Below are 17,798 nucleotides of genomic sequence, written 5' to 3'. Positions count from 1 at the left end.
TTTATTAAATGTTTATGTGCTGCCTATAAATGCTAAATAGGCAGAGTTAAAGTAAAGTGTTGCCAGTTTTTGTTATTTATTCACCAAAAACTAAAAGGATTTAAGGATCAAAACTAATTGTAGCCCCTCGGGTTCAGAGAAGAATGACTGGAGCTAATTAACTTCCAATAACAGAGGAGGTGTGCGGGGTTTGCAGCAGTTTTTAAGTTCCTAACATCCCCTGGAAATGCACCCTTTACCACAAAATGCCTCCCCTCCTCTCCCTGGCACTGAATGGAGCTCCAAAATACCTTCTTTGCCCCCAGCCTCTAAAGAAATCCCTTCTCTGCCTGTCTTTTGATGCCTGCCCCCACCTCTAAAGACATGCCTTTGTGCCTTATGCAGAACTGTATGCGCTGCACATTCTTTCTAGTTCTATAGGAGGATTTTTGTAACCCGGTCCTGATGAGCCCACGGAATTCAGCTTAAATAAACCTCAAGATCAGAGTCCAACCGAATCTCAGACACACCAGCCTGCAGAAGGCCACTGAACTCTCTCTGTCTGACACACACACATAGACACACACACACACACACACACACAATACTCTCTCATGCAAACACCCCACCCCCCCACCCCCTTTTTCTTATTCCCCATTATATCTTTGTTTCTTTCTCCTGGTAATTTTCACAGCAACCATTTTCTTTTGTCTTGAACAATCAGAAGATACTGACATTTTATTTTATTTTATTTTTTTGCAGAAATAGGAACTTAATGGGACTGAAGTGTAGAACATGTCTACAGCTAACTACTGATGGCCAATTATCCTCCTGCTTTACACAGCATTTAGAAATGGCGGGTTGACAGTTTAGGTTTTAGTGTCATTCTGTTCACTTTCATTTAGTAATATTTATAGTGGGTGACTAATCAAATTCATATTTGACTACCGATTCTCAGCAACATAAATGCTGCTACAAAAATATGCAAATGATTTCTTTGTTATTCTGTTTTATGTATCTTATGGTTATTACCAGAGAAATTATGTGAAGGCTGGAAGAGATAAACATTTTCTGTATTTCTGTATAATACTTTTTTTTTTTTTAACTCATTGTAATATTCTGCTTTCACAGGATATTATTCAGTCTGCGAATTTCAGAATAACATCATGAAACTGACACTGTAAACCGTTCAAATCATGTGCTGAGCTTCATCTTTGTAACTTAAAGCTTTATATTCTGGTCTCATGCCAACATGCTCACCTGACATGACTCCATGAGCAGTCCAGTATTAGCCGTCCCTGGAATGTGTATCCACCGTGGTTCAAACATTTCCATCTGTATTTATCAGTTTGTGCAAACTTACAAAGTTACCGCTTGAAAATCCCAAGGAGCTGACAATAAACCTAAATATGCAGCAAAACTATTCAACTTAACTGTCCACTCTAAGATATGAATTTAAAATTTTATTTAAATACATTTTAAAATGATAATAATAAATATATATATATATACATAGATTAACTGGTTAGAGAATAATAGAATAAAAGAATGAATGACTGGAGATGGCGTCTAATGGCGTCTATTTTTACTCACACAGGAGGAACAAATATATCTGTTTTTTTCACTGCTTCTCAGTTCTAATGTATGTTTGCATGCAGTGCATGATGATAAATTAACTAAAGTGGGGCAAATTGGTTCTCAAACAAATGCATATCAGACAGCTGCCTTGCAGATTTTGTTTTTTGAAACCTCATTTGATATTTCTGTACTTTGTTCTGACTTACAGGAGTATATCTCTAACACTGTAGGTGGGGAGATAACAGCAGGGAGAGAGAGAGAGTGAGACAGAGAGAGAGAGAAAGAGAGAGAGAGAGATTGAAACCTCTGCTCGAATCTGTCTGATCTCACCATCATTTCCACTGAAGCAAAACTTTTTCCTCCCTTCTGTGGGGAACTTCCCAGCCCCCCGGACCCCACTTTGGGAACCCCGGAACCAGACTCTACCCGAGCTCCTGTCTGATGCCCGTCTCCTTCTCTCCCTCTCTCTTTTCCTCTCTCAAGTGGGTGAGCTTTTCGGGGCGGGGTCCTCTGTTTCAACCCTCCTACCCTCGTTCTTTCTTGAAACATGCTTTAATAGAGAAAGTATGCAATGCATACTGCTCTGCTACAACCCCCCATTATACTGCAACTGGGGTATTCGTGACTGGACGTCTGGGGGGATCACACACATTTCCGATTAGAGGAGGAGGGAGAGAGTGAGAGTGAGTGAGAGAGAGAGAGAGCGAGAGAGAGAGAGAGAGAGAGAGAGAGAGAGAGAGAGAGAGAGAGAGAGAGAGAGAGATTACCCTTTCATTCCAGCCAATGAGACGGTCGATATACTAAGATTTTCATAGTTGTGCAGGAGCACAAAGTGAGCCGACTGTGTGAACTTCCAGGTAAAACTGCAAACCGACTCAAGGTAAGTTCAACAGCTTCTGCTCTCATTGTGTTGCATTTGGCGCTGCCTGCATGAACAGGATTACTGAGCCTCAACATGGAGCCTATAGCCTGAATGTATGCATGTATGTTGTGTGGCTGCTCTGAAAGGAGAGCTTTTGCACCTGTGTTGCCTGCTTTTGTCCGTCTTGGTAAAGTTTTTGCAGCTCTTTGCTGGCTCTCGGTTCATCCATTTCGGCGGCGGACCTGTTGTTATCACTCCAAAACCCAACACATTTGAGATCGATTGCGCAAGTGATGGAAGCAGGGGGATGTTGTGTTAGTGAGCGCCGACTCTTCGCTTTAAAACTCTTGATGGCCTCGACTGTTCGCCGTTAACATGTGCCAGCTAACTTCAACCAAAGCCTGGAAGCTTTGCATTCGCGGGTCCGCTTCAGCAACGCTTTACGCACCTTCCTTAAAGTCTGTAAAAGAATGTGTTTTTATGGTTGCAATTGCCGCCCATATGCAAAAAGTACATTCAGTCCCGTACTTGACTGCCAAACACAGACTGGTTGAGAGGACGGTCTGCTGCTGCAGGAGAAATGCAGGACGCTTGTTGTGTTGCTCCGAAATGAGTTTATAAGCGACGAGACGACGTCGTGCGTCTCATTTGGCTTTAAATCGTTTGAACGAGGACGTAGATTTCTCAAATTACTCCGACTTCCTGCTTCAGTGCGGCCGTTTTGATAGGCTGTGTTGGCAATTAGTGTTTGGCACATTCCTTACAGAGCTAGGCGTTATGGTAAACGGCCACCTTGGGACATTACTACCAGAAAGAGTAGACATTTATTATAGACATTTATTGTTCACTCTCTTAATACAAAGTAAAAGAATAAAGTTAACAATATATTTATTACCTTTTAAGAAGGTACCACAACAGAAGCATAGACACTGGTAACATTTGGGGTGCTGTTAATCAGGCCTCTGATAACTTTACTGGAGTGTGACTAGAGCTGAAACTATTAGCTGATTAATTGATTAGTCCACCAACAGAAAATTTTCAGAAAATTATTATGATTATCAATTAATCCTTTTAGTCATTATTCAAAGCAAAAATATGAACTGTTCCTTTGTCTGAGATTCTCAAATGTAAGTAATAGCTGCCTTTCTTCACTTAATTTCTTGTTTTCCAACATTTTATTCACTGTATGATTAATCCCATTGACAGATGAATCAGTTATTAATTTGGTGCATAAAAATGTCAGATAAATAAAATGTCTATTGCAATTTCCTAAGATGATCCTTCAGATTCAGTTTACTGTTACATAAAACAAATAGCAACTAACAAAACAATTCCTCTAAATTGAGAAACTAGTACTAGAGAATGTTTTGCATTTGTGCTTGAAACTTTATTTAGATTATTAATCGATCATCAGAGTAGTTGCAGATGAATTTTCTGTTGTTGCAGCACTGAAGTTTGCCGTAGGCTGCAAACTCAGATTTCATATTGTCGTGATTCTTTCCATTAACATTTTGCATGTAGTAGTAGTTTGTGTGTGTGTGTGTGTGTGTGTGTTAGTCCTGTGTATTGGTGTTGTGTTGTGTTTGTGCGCTCAAAATTATTGTCTCAGTGGCACAAGTTTTACAGTAACAGATGTCGCAGCATCAGCACACCCACCACATGCACGACCCCATTGAGAAATACCTCACAGAGGGCAGATGGAAAGACAGTGTAAAGTACAGTAGATGCAGATTTTGGATGGTAGATTGAGTTGTGAATATCTGTGCTACTTTTAGTCTCTGCACACCACTCTCATGTTTCCCTGCATTTGCCAGACCCCTGACTGTGTTCCGATGAACCTGGTGCCAAGGCTTATGCATAAGCAGTTCCCACGCTTGCTCCTGGAAAAGGGTCCTGTGTGGTTCTGAATGATCTTTTTAATGATACATTAAGCACTGATTGAAACTCACTGTGGTAATTGTGCAAAAAGAAAAGTTGTACCGTATAGCTGATTATCTTAACTTCGTCAAAGATGATTGCCTCTTATACATTCCAGAGTTGTAATTTTTTTTTCACATTTCTCTGCTCACATCTCCAGCTCCTGATACTCAGGTCTTCTCCTCTTTAAGCCCTCGAGGCCGCTCCTCCAGGCTTTGATGCCCACACTCTCTAAAGCAGGTGGCAAGACACAGGCATGAGTAACAGTGGGACCAAAGAGCCGTCTCCCCAGCCGAGCACTGCCCAGTCACCTCCTGAGCCTCCGCGCAGGGGGAGGGGTCGGCCACGGAAACAGCAGCAGGTAAGGACTTCAGTCTTTAAAAGATGAAGCCAATCAGCTCTGTCGTTCACCATAAATCGTTGCGTAATTTTATCTCCTGGCTGTAGAAAAAAGCTCATGCAAACGTTTTTCATTGGTTAGTCATGGCTTCGCATGCCATCTCTCTCGACAGGAGCCTGTTGGACCACCGACTCCAAAGCGACCGAGAGGACGACCGAAAGGCAGCAAGAACAAAGGCCCCAGAACTGCACTGAAGGTTGAAACTGACCAGTCTACCTATGATATTAAATATTTATTTGAACTTTAACTTTTGTGTTTGGAACAGCACTTTGTTTCTGCACTAAACACTACAGTCTTCTTTGCCGGTCAAAACTTTTTTGGACACCCTATTTATGCATTTTTGATAAATCAGGAGAAATGTTGTTGTGAATTTCTGGTGAATATCCTAACATTAGAATATCTTGTTAGAAGGAAATAATCATTAGTGAATTTGAGAAGGTCTGTGAAGAAGCCAATTTAAGTCTTACAACTGATGGAAGTGCTGTCGACATGTTTATAACATACCATATATGATCTTAACAGGCTTATCTTTCTAGTGCATCTGAGAGCTTTGCAAGTAATAGGTCTTGAAATGCAAAGATTTATGTCTTTTGTGGGGCACTTTAAGACAGTCAGCAGTCATGGTGAGGCCAAATGTCAGCTGAAAATAGAGAAAAGACAAGCTGTTAGTCAGTGCTCACAGATGGACTGGTCAGTGCAGAGGTAGCTATTATTATTCTGACCAATGAAAGATTGACTTACACAGAAATAGAAAAAATCTTCTATGAATACTGTCACTACAACACTATTAAAACACATCATGTCTGCTGCACAGTGGTTGAAACGCACATTTACTCAGATACTGAACTTTACAGGTTGCAAATTGTACATTTTAACATTTTATGCAATTTTATTCTTTTATTCCACTTTTCAAAGGGACATGTTGTACTGTTAGTGCAATGGTCTAACAGATGTAGTTACTAATTACTCTGCAGTTCACCATTTTACACACTAAACGTTCTTCTTCTAAAATATCATGCAGTAGATCAGCAATATATTCAACAGTTGAGATTAGCTCCATCTCAGCCAGTTGTAACATTAAAATGCTCCTTACACATGGATGCATCAGTGATTATTATCCAATAGTATAAATATATATATATAAGTATATATTGTTGCATATATATATATATATATATATATATATATATTGTTGCATGTTTAACTTTCCACATTTACTGTATATTTTGTTGATCATACTTACTGTATGTGCTTTAAATCAAGTAATATTTTGGATGCAGGACTTTTACTCATGGTGCAGTACTGGTACACTGTGGTATAGCTTCTCTTACTCAGGTAAAAGATGCAAGTTTTTCCTCTATCACTGCTGCTAAAGGCGCCTAACTGCAGAAATCAAGTTGCCCTTTTTAACTTCTGGACATTGACTGGAATTTAGTGTGTAATCATTTTTACGTCAGGTATTGAGACTGAATTTACTGGGGGTGTGCAAACATGCTAGGGCTGCAACTATAAATGTTTTTTAATAGTTTATCCGTTTGTTTTCTCAATTATATTGTTAATTTTTTAGCGTATAACATACCACAAAACAGTCAAAAATTCCAGGTTGACATTAACCAACAGTCCAAAACTCGATGATATTCAATTTACTATCAAATACGACTAAGAAAAACACCAAACGTGTACATTTGGAAAGTTGCTTTAAAAATGACTTCAATAACAAATCAGTTATCACAGTAACTGCTGATAAGTTTTCTCATTATAGACTCATCTATGAATCAACCAATCATAAGTTATGAAACATGCCTTCAGATGCATCATTATTAGCAACATGGCCATAGAAGGATATGTCAGTATACAAATAATAAAGATGCACTTTGTAGTTTTGCTAAATCCACTCTTAAAGTTCAGGTTTGAGGATTTGAAGAGGTCTGTTGACTCAGGGGGGAAAGTTGTTGCACTGCCCCTGCTGGCAGCTTTCCATTCAAATCAGAAGATTGGCAGGAACTGTGTCTGCATTTGTAACATGATGTAGATGCACAGTGTAACTCTGTAAATCAACCGGTCTTCTTAAACACACTTCTGTCATTCGTTCGTTTTGTTGGGAGAGACATAGAGGAGACTCACATGGTAAATTTGGTTGTTTTTCTGTCATCACTAGTTTTTGAGAAACAATTATTGTCAATTAACTGAACTTGCTAAACTTGTTGCAGCCATGTGAGGTATTTCATGTATGAACCTTGCTATTAGACGGTCACACAAATCCATTGTTTGTGTTTTCAGACTTGGGAAAACTGAACATTTCTCAGAGGAGATGGATAAAAAAAGACATAAACCGTTGTACTTAAATGTTGATATTTTACTCTGGCTGTGAGAGTTCCTCGCTTATGTTCAGATAAGCACAACATAAAAGATGGATCATGTAAAGAAGCCCATGCAATTCACAACTAAGCATTCGCTGAACATATTAATATTTCAGAGGATGATTTGAAATGAAGAAAAGACATTTGTCTTCCTGTTTACCACCGAAGAGAGTAGTTTTATTGCAATTGTTGACAGTGCTAACCATGTAGGTCATGCACCTGAAATCTAAGTATTTCCAAATAACTTTTTTAGTTGTTATTGCTACAATTTATAGAACAAAACCTCTGTAGCTCCTGAGTGAGATGTTTCCCATTGACCTCTAGAAGCTAATTCATTTTTTTTTAAAACTACATTATTCAAATGAAAACTGTTATATGATTGTTAAAATATATGAACCTCTCTTTTAAACACTCATCTGTTCTTCCCCAGAAAGTAGAGCCCGTTGGGGAGAGACGACCACGTGGGCGACCGAGGAAATGGGTATGGCGCAATCGCTGACACTTGCAGACATCATGGAGTTAATTGTAAAAATATAATATATGTCCAGAGCCAGCAGGGTGTCTGTGCATGCTGGAGCTGTACGGCCCTTGAGGGCTACTCTGCCTTCATGTTTAATTAATTTTGTCGCCTCTGTCTCTCCACAGCCTCAGAAAGTAGTTCAAGAAGTAACTGAAGAGCAGCAGGTGAGGAAAACTAAATCTTTAAAAGGCAGAGGGGTGGTCCAGTTTTGTTTTGATGCAGCACTTGAAGCCACAGGTTTCTTCTACTCAACTGGAAAATGACTGTTTTGATTTAGATGGGGTTTTTCATGTCTTAAGGGACACTTAAGGCATTTTTGTGTTTAGCTCAGTGAAACAAAGTGAAATAGTTAACTTTCAGAGCCTTCCGACCTATTAAGTAAAATTTATATCAAATGGCTCATAATCTAATAAACTGAGCAGTGGGTTTGTTCAATCTTAATCATTATGAAGCATTAAATCCCTTAAGCCCCTGAGTGTGTACAATGTAACACTCCTCCACTGCAGATTTGCTAAATCATTACCACCCTTTAATGTTTTTTATTTTCAATTTTTAAATGATCTAGTATTACATCAAACTCTCACTTTGAGAGTTAGTGACTGTGGAAGAATGCAGCCTCTGCTTCAGTTCAACAGAAATCTCATTTTGTGTCACACGTTTACCTTTTGACTAATATCAGTTACGTCTGTGCTGTATGACTTGTAAATACAGGGTTGACCTCACAGTTGATCTTGTTTGTGAGTATCATAAGCTGGTGTTAAGCACAGGGCTTATGTTCAGCATCAAACCTAAGCTACATTCATGTACTCATTTGTACATTTGATAGTGAGGCTGAAGTAAACAAACCATTTTTCCAGTGGGATCACTTTACACCCAGTTGTTTGTTCGGTATACCTGGCAAAAAATGATGCGGCGTGTATTTAGTCTACCCTCACTGATATAAATGGGGTGGACAAAATATTGGAAACAGCGCTCAGAATAATGGAATACAATTCAACAGCAGCCTCCGAAATTAGAATGAAGCTGAATCAGCACCTCTCTAAAACAAATATAGAACATTAAAACCTATCAAGGTATGATTTATTTCAGAATTATAGTTTTATCTTTTATTAATAGAAAGGAGACAGAGGATGATAACATACAACTGAGTGTGTATGGATTTGTCTGTCCTCATAGAATCTAGTATAGCTTAATGCAAAACCATATTAAAATATTTAAGCGTCTGCTCTTTGGAAAACATCTCTGTTGTCAGAAGTCCAACACAGAAAAAAACTCAGAAAAAGTTTTGGAGAGAACTCTGTCCTCCATATATCTTGCAACTTATGTGCATGTTTACCTTTTTGAATATATTCACACTTTTTAGCTTGCAGTTCTAACCTTTAGGCCATATTTCTTTAGTCTTTTAGCACATGCCACATTGCATTTTACTGCACGTATTACTTGTGTGTGTGACAAATAAATCCTCTGAATCTTTTGACACTGATTACAATATAAGCAAATACTGTATAAAATTGCTGTTGCTTTGGCACATTCGGTGTACACAGCAAACAACCAATGCACAAAGTCCGCGTGCTTTATGTAAACTGACTTCATGAGGATATGACGAATTCTTGGAAATGCACAGATGGCAGCGTTGAATTCCCCAGATACACCTCCAAACATCCTTTTGTGACATCCAGTTTTGGTGAATATATATACACTCAGTGTTTCTTAGAAACTTAACTTTTTCATTTTTCAAACGAAAAACATTGTATGACAGTTGTCACCAAAGCAGACCAGTTCTCTTGATGCCCCTCGTCTGCCTTATCGCATCCTCTCCACTGAGCAGTTTGTCAAAGAGGTTAAGATGCTTCAAGAACTGAAACCGTTGAGACAGACTCCCTTTCTCAGAGGCACGCACATGAAGGGGAAGAATGAGTCAATGTAGAGAGGGGAAACCTGATCTAACTGCTCTCTTCCTCTGTCTTCTTGGTTTCCTGACATAACCGTCATCTTCCTCACATTTCTAGGTCTGACAGCTGGACCTACTTCCCCGCATGCAATCACTGAATTAATTTTTTTTTACACTCATTCTTGTATTGTCGTGTACTTTCTAGTATTGATTCATTACCTTGCGCATAATGAGTCACTAGACTAGATCAGACAATAACAGACAAACTGGTTTTTGGTCCCCTGCCTGTTCCAGGGCCCTTCAGAAGAGGCTGAGGAGGGTCCCTCACAGCCCTCGTCATCTCAGGTTCCAGCACAGGAGGAAGGGGAGTAGATAGGACACCTCTCTACCTACCTCAAGGTTTGGCCTCAAACAAACAGGGGTACAATCTGACGCCTATCTGTGATGAGGATTCAGGAACACACACACACACACACACACACACACACACACACACACACACACACACACACAAAATCATTGCAGAAAGTGGTTTCTTTTCAAATGGAATACTCAACCCTGGATTTGTTGGTTCTCTATAAGAGTTAGGTGAACATCTCTGTTTTAACATTGAAGAATTTGATGGGGCTTTTTTTTTTCTTCAATGTAATAGTTTTCACATTTTGGGAAATACGCTCTAACGCTCTGCAAGAAAACTAAGAAGCATATTTCCCAAATTTTTGGATTGTTCCTTTAAGGACGCCTGCTTTCCTTAAACCCCCTCAGCATGAGTGTGTCTGTGTGCATGAGTGTGTGTGCTGGTTCTGTGAAGAGGGGACAGGTTTGCAGGCTAAGATGAGCAGGGGGCGCGGGGGGTAAAGAAAGAAAGAAAGAAAGAAAAAAAAAAAGGAACCAAACTGAACCGTTTTATCGAAACATGTTTCTGACTCAAGTGTCATGAATCCTCATATGAAACGGGAGCAAGACGGTGACATTTTTAGCAATGTTACAATATAAACATGGTGCGCTGAAGTCATTATTATGAAAGGAGATGTGAAAGGTTTTACTCCAAAATGAAATATCCAACTTTGGAGGGGGGAAAATGTCATGTGTACTTTGCATTGATTAAAATAGCTCAAATGTCAATGTAAGCAAAAGTATTCAGATAGTTAATAACCTCAGTGAAATGCAGTTTGTTTGTTTTTTTGTCCTTCCAACCAGCAGCTGATTTAGGAAAAAAAAAATCATCCAAAGGTATGAATGGATATCTCACTTTGGAAACAATCCTTCACACATACTGTAGTCAACAACAGTGTTGACAAGTCATTTTGCCACACTCAGGATTTCACTATTACAGTGCTTTTACACCATATTGAAACCTCAGGTACAAAACTATTCAGGAACATGTTGTCAGTCTACTCAGTAATAATTATTGTGCTGTGTTTGTTGTGCATTTCTGATCTGTATTTGACATTACCAGTATGCCTTGACACAAAGACCTCATTTAAACCTCAGTTACCCTCAGTTTCTTAATCTCTCATTCTACCTCAGTAACACAAAAGACTGAAGATCTCAAACAAAGTAATTCTCCACTCCATCAGCAGTGACACACACACTTACTGTAAACACACACGCAGGTTCATGCGCAGATATACAACACAGACAGGCAAAGAACTTTCAGGACTACACACGAACAAACACACAGACGTTACACGCCAGTAGAGGATTTTTACTATCGGTGTACAAATAAAAGCATCAGTGTCATTTCTTTTAAAAACTGTATTCGTTAAAAGCTGAAGTGAGACTTGGTTTGTTTTCCTGGGAAATAAAATGCAGCCAATAGTTTACAACAACTTGATGAAATACTTGCTTTTTAGCGTGTAGTTCCATATGAAATACTTGTTTCGTTTTTTGTTTTTTTTTTGTTGGGTTTTTTTTTATGTTTGTTTTTTGGGTCTGATACTCCTTTCTCATTTTTACTACATCATGTATGTTCAGATTCATACACTGTAAATTGTATGTGTGACACTCTTAATTCATGTGATTTGAAAGGAAGGGCAGCAAATAACCACACAGTGTTGAAATACATGACAGTTATGGAAAACAACAGGACACCGTCAACACAGTAACCTTGTATAAAAATTGCCAAATAAATTCTGGGTAATTAATTAACACTCAACACTGCATCAGTAACCCTGTCTCTGTCTGAACGTTGTACCTTCCTTTCTTGTTTGGCTGTTAAAAGCAAGGCAATAACTTTTAGTGAACAACGACCACTCTGGCCACAATATGACATGGGTAATGGGTAAATGCTAAATGCTAAAATATAGCATAACAATAGCACAAGTAGAATGTTATAAAGTCAGCTAACAGCCACCATAAGTTACTGGTCACACCAGAGCAAGTGAGGCTGTAACAGGAAAACCCCTGACTGTATTGAATTGAGGGGGTGTTTTATTGCTTATTAATTCAACTTTTCATTTGTGGGGTTTCTTGCAAAAGTTACATAGTCTTGCTTTAAAAGGTTAGCTCACCCTGATTACAGAACTACACGGTATTTTACATGGTATCCTGCCGTGCAGATAGCTTTGGTTTAATTTGATCAGGTTTGAAGATAGAAAAAAGAAACCAAAACTACCTGCATGATTAGATACAACTAGAGCACTAAAGGTTCAGTGTAAACATTTTTATGTAATTTTGGAGAACCCACACTTTAAGGTTAACTAATTAAAAATGTTGTCTATTTTATCTGTAACGAATCAGTAATAATTTAGCATTTATTCATAATTTAGCAATTTAACAACTAGTCATATAGAGTAATTCTTGTATTTTGGAGGAATTCTTCTATAGATTAACAAATAGTTTTGTTTTAAAAATCAAAGGTAAAGAGGTTTCCAGCCTCTAATCTGTTTTTACAAACAATGTTTTTGAGACTTTGTCAGGATTTCAGCACTTAAACTGAAAGACAAATGCAAATACTTCAACTTCCTAAGATTCTGTCCCTGTGTCATCATGCGTGGTAAAAATTTATCCAGCATGAACTACATATCACTTACTAGTTGTTTATTACATGACTTGAATATCACATCATTTACTGTATATATCAAGTGTTTCTTCACTAAAACGTGCTTATTTTATCACCGATGATATGTTGTATCCCAATAATTTTGTGTATTTCAGCATTGTTTACTAAATTGCTGCCAGAAGAGCTCAGTTCATTTACAGACATGTACGTTTTCTTGTTCAACTGCATTGACTTTACATTCTTTTTGCCCTCTGGACTACCTCTGAAAACAAACAAGCCTGGTTCATGACTGAGAAAGTTTTTGGTCACTTGTGCCCGAAATTGTTCCGTCAGACCTGCAGGCGATGTGGATGAAATCTTGAACTAACTGTCAAACTAGTACTGTCGTAGTCCACTCATCTCATCTCACTACATTCATATCACCATAAATGAATGGAAGTCAACCTGAAGGGTGCCTCTTAATTTAACTACAGCTGAGTCAGTGTTTGTTATTTTACACAAGCTGTGTCTGGATATTTACTCTCTATATGGGGACAACGTTTTTATAGTGATATAGTTACATACAGTACTTGATCCATTTTCAACTATTGAAAAGTTGAAGTGTAACTTGAGAAATCATATTTTATGCCTTACCTTTAACACCCTTTTGTAGTTATATTATTGATGTGTCCTCATCCACTTCATTAATAGAACTCACAAACCTGTGATATATATTTTGTTATGATTCTTTACCATGTGATTTATGTTATTCTGCTTCTTTATCGCTTATCAATAAAATATCACACCTACCAACTCTCTTTTTTTTACAGATTTGTTCAGCAAAACACCTTTTTTTTCGCAGATTGGTTTAAATAGTTTTAATGTATATAGACAGAATCAATCCTTCATTACTCAATAAAGAAGAAACAAAATGAAGAGGGACAGTTCACTTAAGGATGCTAACACATCCAGTGTTCAAGCTTGTCAGAGACGTAAGACCACAAAATCAGTATAACACAAATTTACACTCCTCTCATATCAAACATGGAAGTAGATATCAAAGCTCTGAAGAACTTCACTGACAAGCTACCGAACATTTTAACAACAATGACACAACATGATTTTAAGAAAAGTGCATCACACTGCATTTTGTGCGCCAAATGATAACAGTGCAAGATCATATGTGATGCTTCCCGTTATGCTCCCTTATACATGCACCCTACTTTTTTTCTGATAATTTGAAAACCACTGCCTTCACACGTACAAAGTCCTGGTGATAAAAACATTCACCAAAGCTCCAGTTGTTCCCAAAAACAGTCCAGTTTTCCCTTTGTTTTCCTTCCTGAGCAACAGTCTATATCTCGATGAAGCCAGTGGCCCCCGCAAACTGAAATAAACTAATGGAAGAGAACTGTTAAGCGTTGAGAGCTTTGGCTACATCTGTGAAGACCAGACGACTGGGCCTCTGCGTGGTCCCCTGGGATGTTGTGAGAGTCTGCAGAGGAGAAAGGCAGCAGGACAGATAAGAGATAAGCCTGTTAGTGACGTTAAGATCATTTGGTGACTCCAACCTCGAACTGTGAGAAACAGCCTGTTGTCCCGGTGTAACATGACTGCCTGTGCAAAGTGATTGACTACAGAAACCAGAGGTCACATGTATAAAACAACAAGAATGAAAACTGTTCAAGATATATGTAGAAAGTAAATTAAAAATGTCAACATGATGCTAAAATTGGTTGATTATTGATTGTTGTGTGGATGGACACATTGTTCCACAATGCAATGCATAAGAAATAGGGGTTTGATGAAAAAAAAAGCAGTAGGCCTATAACTTAAAAGGTCCACTAACTAACTTTTTCTGTACCTTTTAACCATATCATGGTTTTCATCAAGCAAATTTGCTTTGTTGTAATGGATTTGGTTCTGTTGTCATCACACCTGCGGTTTAAAGCCTTGGAAGAAACTAGTGAGTGCACCACGACCTTCAAATGTTGACTGTAGAAAACAAATAAAATTGGACTTTAATATTATTTTTCTTCAGACTTCACTGTGTACTGTGCCTCTGGAAGTCATAAAGGTGTAATGTTATTCGCATTTTTAAAATATAATGGAAAACTTTGTACTTGTCTACTGTTTATATATGTGGCCTCTGAAATATTCAATGTGTAGGTAGTAAGTTGAGGGATCATAATGGAAAGGATGTAAAAGATAAGACTGTGTTTGTCCACTGTGAGCATTTACTTTGAGACAGATAAGTTGATATAAAAAATGGATAGTTTTAGTGTCCCAAATAAATGACAAACATCTAAACAACATCTTTTGTTTGAGATACAGAAATAATGATAGTGTGAAAGAATGAGGATTGTGGGGAAAAAGAGGTTTAGAAAGATGATTCAAAAGTCACACAGGTGATACTTTACCATGTTTGCCTTTTACCGTTATGCCATAGTCAAAACTTTAAAGAAAAAAAGATAAATTATGACAGCGACCTAGTCCAATTTTAACAACATAAATTACTTAATTACTAGCACATAGCACTAGCACATAAAGCACAGCTAACACATCAGAGATCACTGCCATACAACCTGGGCATAGGAAATTATTAGAAAATGTGACATCACACTTTGATAGAAGTTTGTGTTTTGTTATTGGTGATGGGAAACATTATCTAGACTCTAAGTCACTGCTCAAAATGTATGTCAATTTAAGAATATTAAGCTTTTGGCTCTTTTGGTCATCAAACCATTCACCATTTGTCAGTACAGGTTCTACCAAACCCTTTGTGGCCTACCTTGGCATTGGGACCCGTGAGGCTGCCTTCCCGACCATGGTCCAGTAGTTCCTGTTCCAGCAGGTCATCTTGTTCTTCCGCCGGGTCAAAGTTGTACATGGGCATGAGCTGGTGCCTCAGCTTCTCCAGCCTTCATGACAAGAGATTAGAGGTGAGGACCAATTGGCAACTAAATAAGGAGAAATCAGGCCTTCTGTGGTAAAAATGGGCAAAAAAAATGTTTGCCTCCTACTAACCCCTGGCCTACTGTCCTCTGTGCAATGTGTATGTAGCCTGTTATATCCCAGTTCCTATTAACTCCATGCTTGCAGTATGAGGGAATGATGTTTAACTTGTGTTAGTTTGTTTAGGAATATGTGCCATTTGAACATTATAAGTGAAAATAAATATTTTTTTAAATTGCATTTTGATATGGGAATCCTCTACAAAATATGGCCATAAAATGATCTAACAATGCAGGATGTGCTTTAGTTGATAGTATATTTCACTAGTGGAAATTTCCTCACAAATTTGCAAATAATCAAATTATCAAAACCAATAGACAAGCAGTGAACTTGGGGTCATGTTTGCACGCCTTTCTTGGTTGATAATCCTGCCTTGCCTGATTGTTGGATCAGCAAATAAAGTCTTGATAAACGTACCGCTTCCGTTTCCGGATATAGAGCATCTGGGATGGAGAAAGACAGATATAATCAGAAAGAGAAACAAGTAGTGTTGTCCAAGCCAAATAATACAGTGCAATAATGTCTGAGGTGTTACGACAAACACTGAAAAAATGAAACATGATACTGGGGAAAATCAACAGACAATATTTGAATGATTCCTTACTATTGCCACTGCTAAGCCGATGACGGTGATGATGCCAAAGGGGACAAGCACCATTCCCATTCCCGAGCCCTCAATCACTGCTTCTGGAAAGGTGGTGGCATTGAAGCTGGTCTCGTTTGTTGTTATAGTAACAGTCATTAATGTTGTTCTGGAGGTGATATTGTCTCTGGCGCTGGTGCCCATTGAGAGGAAAGGGATTGTGGTGGTTGTGGCAGCTGTGGAGACAAAACTCGTAGTTGTCTTGGCTGCAGTTATAGCCATGGTCAGGTGCAACTGTTTCAACTGTATGATGTATTTTTGAATCTCTGTGGATGTTGTTCTGTCGCTCAGTCTCTAGTGTTCCTCATGGTCGACACAGATGTCATCCCTCTGGTCTGGGGTCTGCTGAGCCATTGTTGACGCTTACGCCATATGATCTGAAGAACAAAACCTAAAACTAACACAAAACAGAAAGACAGTATGTGATTAAAAAATGGTGATTTTTCCAAAAACTTTTATGTGTTATATGATAAAATGTAATTTCTATTTTATTGATGATTTGCCTAAATCCTTGTGAAAAAAAATCAAACTTTTCAGTTTTGGCACACTTCACCCTCGATTTCATACAAACCATAGCTGGCTGTGCCAGCAGGGTTGTGGTAGGTGTTGGGCAGGATGTGGGTAGCAAAGGCACATGAGGAAACTTGATAAAATACAGAGGAATACTAACCACTCAAACTGTAACGTGCACTATGAGGAAATGTGTTGGTAGTGTGTTCAAACGTCAAAATCAAACACCCACACACACACACACACACAGAGCTCCACACACACAGGTTCCATAAATATCCACTGCATCCAAGACTCAGCACACATGCCACCCACACACACACACACACTGAGCACATCCCATGAGAGTGAAGAGCAATTTATCCTGAAGATTTACATATATGAGGAGTTTGAAAAAAAAAAAACCTGAATATAAAGCAGTGTTGTACGGTGACAGAGGGAAGCGGTGAAAATGTGAAAATAGACACATGATCCGTTCCTCTCTCCTTAGTGGATCCTGTCTGCTTGTGCTCATAATGAGGAACATGTGCAGCTGAAGCAAACAAACCAATGAAAGCCAAAGGCTGGATTCAGTCATTGCTGTTGTCCGGTTAATAATCCCTGCACAGCACAAAGACGTAGCGTGCAACATTTTTACATGCTCATCTCAATCAGTTCATGGTCTTGATTACTGTGTGTTACTGATACATAACATGTTATTTTTAGTCAAGATGCACTGTATCTCAGCTGTCCTGTACTAACAGCTGAACTACTAATCCTGCCAACGTGACCAGGTCCTACTCCATGTGTCCTCTCAGATTAGAGATGCAGACGTACCTTAACATGTAACATGCATGAGTTCAGAGGTGAGCTGCAGCAGGCTGGGGCTAGCTACAGAAGGGAAAAATTTCATTGGAAGAGGCAACATTTCCTCCAGTGTCTGTCCCTCCTCCTCCTCCTTCTCCTCCGCCTCCTCCTCCTCCTCCTCTGCTTCCCCCTTTAGCAATGCAGGTACTGCACAGGCTGTTTACATTGACAAAACAGTCATTTTCTCTGAAGATGGACTCTTCACACCGAAGTAACCCTATCCCAGCAGCCTCCAGGAGATCCCTTTTCTGTTCTGCGATTGCCTCCAAGGATCTACTCCCCCCCCTCCGTCTT

General features: G+C 38.8%; 2 protein-coding genes across 2 annotated transcripts; one reads left to right on the top strand and one right to left on the bottom strand.

The window, feature by feature from the left end:
- Window positions 1–2,288: 2,288 nt before the first annotated feature.
- Window positions 2,289–10,014, top strand: hmga2 (high mobility group AT-hook 2). Its single transcript, XM_022746793.1, has 6 exons — window positions 2,289–2,437; window positions 4,497–4,697; window positions 4,849–4,932; window positions 7,527–7,577; window positions 7,742–7,780; window positions 9,802–10,014. Exons 2-6 carry the CDS (start codon window positions 4,593–4,595, stop codon window positions 9,877–9,879), a joined length of 357 nt encoding a protein of 118 aa, XP_022602514.1. The 5' UTR covers window positions 2,289–2,437; window positions 4,497–4,592; the 3' UTR covers window positions 9,880–10,014.
- A 3,357-nt stretch (window positions 10,015–13,371) lies between these two features.
- On the bottom strand, window positions 13,372–17,573 carry cunh3orf18 (chromosome unknown C3orf18 homolog). Its single transcript, XM_022746792.1, has 5 exons — window positions 17,475–17,573; window positions 16,110–16,545; window positions 15,923–15,948; window positions 15,282–15,411; window positions 13,372–13,985 (listed from the first exon to the last, which is right to left on the bottom strand). The coding sequence occupies exons 2-5, from the start codon at window positions 16,368–16,370 to the stop codon at window positions 13,905–13,907; spliced, it is 498 nt and encodes a 165-aa protein (XP_022602513.1). The 5' UTR covers window positions 16,371–16,545; window positions 17,475–17,573; the 3' UTR covers window positions 13,372–13,904.
- Window positions 17,574–17,798: the final 225 nt, after the last annotated feature.

Source organism: Seriola dumerili, unplaced genomic scaffold (genome assembly GCF_002260705.1).
Source record: "Seriola dumerili isolate Sdu_G_001 unplaced genomic scaffold, Sdu_1.0 BDQW01000109.1, whole genome shotgun sequence".
NCBI classification, from domain to species: domain Eukaryota; kingdom Metazoa; phylum Chordata; class Actinopteri; order Carangiformes; family Carangidae; genus Seriola; species Seriola dumerili.
The sequence above is the reverse complement of the archived record's forward strand: the minus strand, read 5'-3'. Positions and strand labels throughout refer to the sequence as shown.

Coding starts and splice junctions, on each gene's coding strand:
- hmga2 (XM_022746793.1), top strand. CDS start 4,593: ATGAGTAACAGTGGGACCAAAGAGCCGTCTCCCCAGCCGAGCACTGCC. Junction 4,933..7,526: donor GCCCCAGAACTGCACTGAAG/GTTGAAACTGAC, acceptor GTTCTTCCCCAG/AAAGTAGAGCCCGTTGGGGA. Junction 7,578..7,741: donor GTGGGCGACCGAGGAAATGG/GTATGGCGCAAT, acceptor GTCTCTCCACAG/CCTCAGAAAGTAGTTCAAGA.
- cunh3orf18 (XM_022746792.1), bottom strand. CDS start 16,370: ATGGCTATAACTGCAGCCAAGACAACTACGAGTTTTGTCTCCACAGCT. Junction 15,949..16,109: donor TCGGCTTAGCAGTGGCAATA/GTAAGGAATCAT, acceptor TCTCCATCCCAG/ATGCTCTATATCCGGAAACG. Junction 13,986..15,281: donor TCACGGGTCCCAATGCCAAG/GTAGGCCACAAA, acceptor TCTCCTCTGCAG/ACTCTCACAACATCCCAGGG.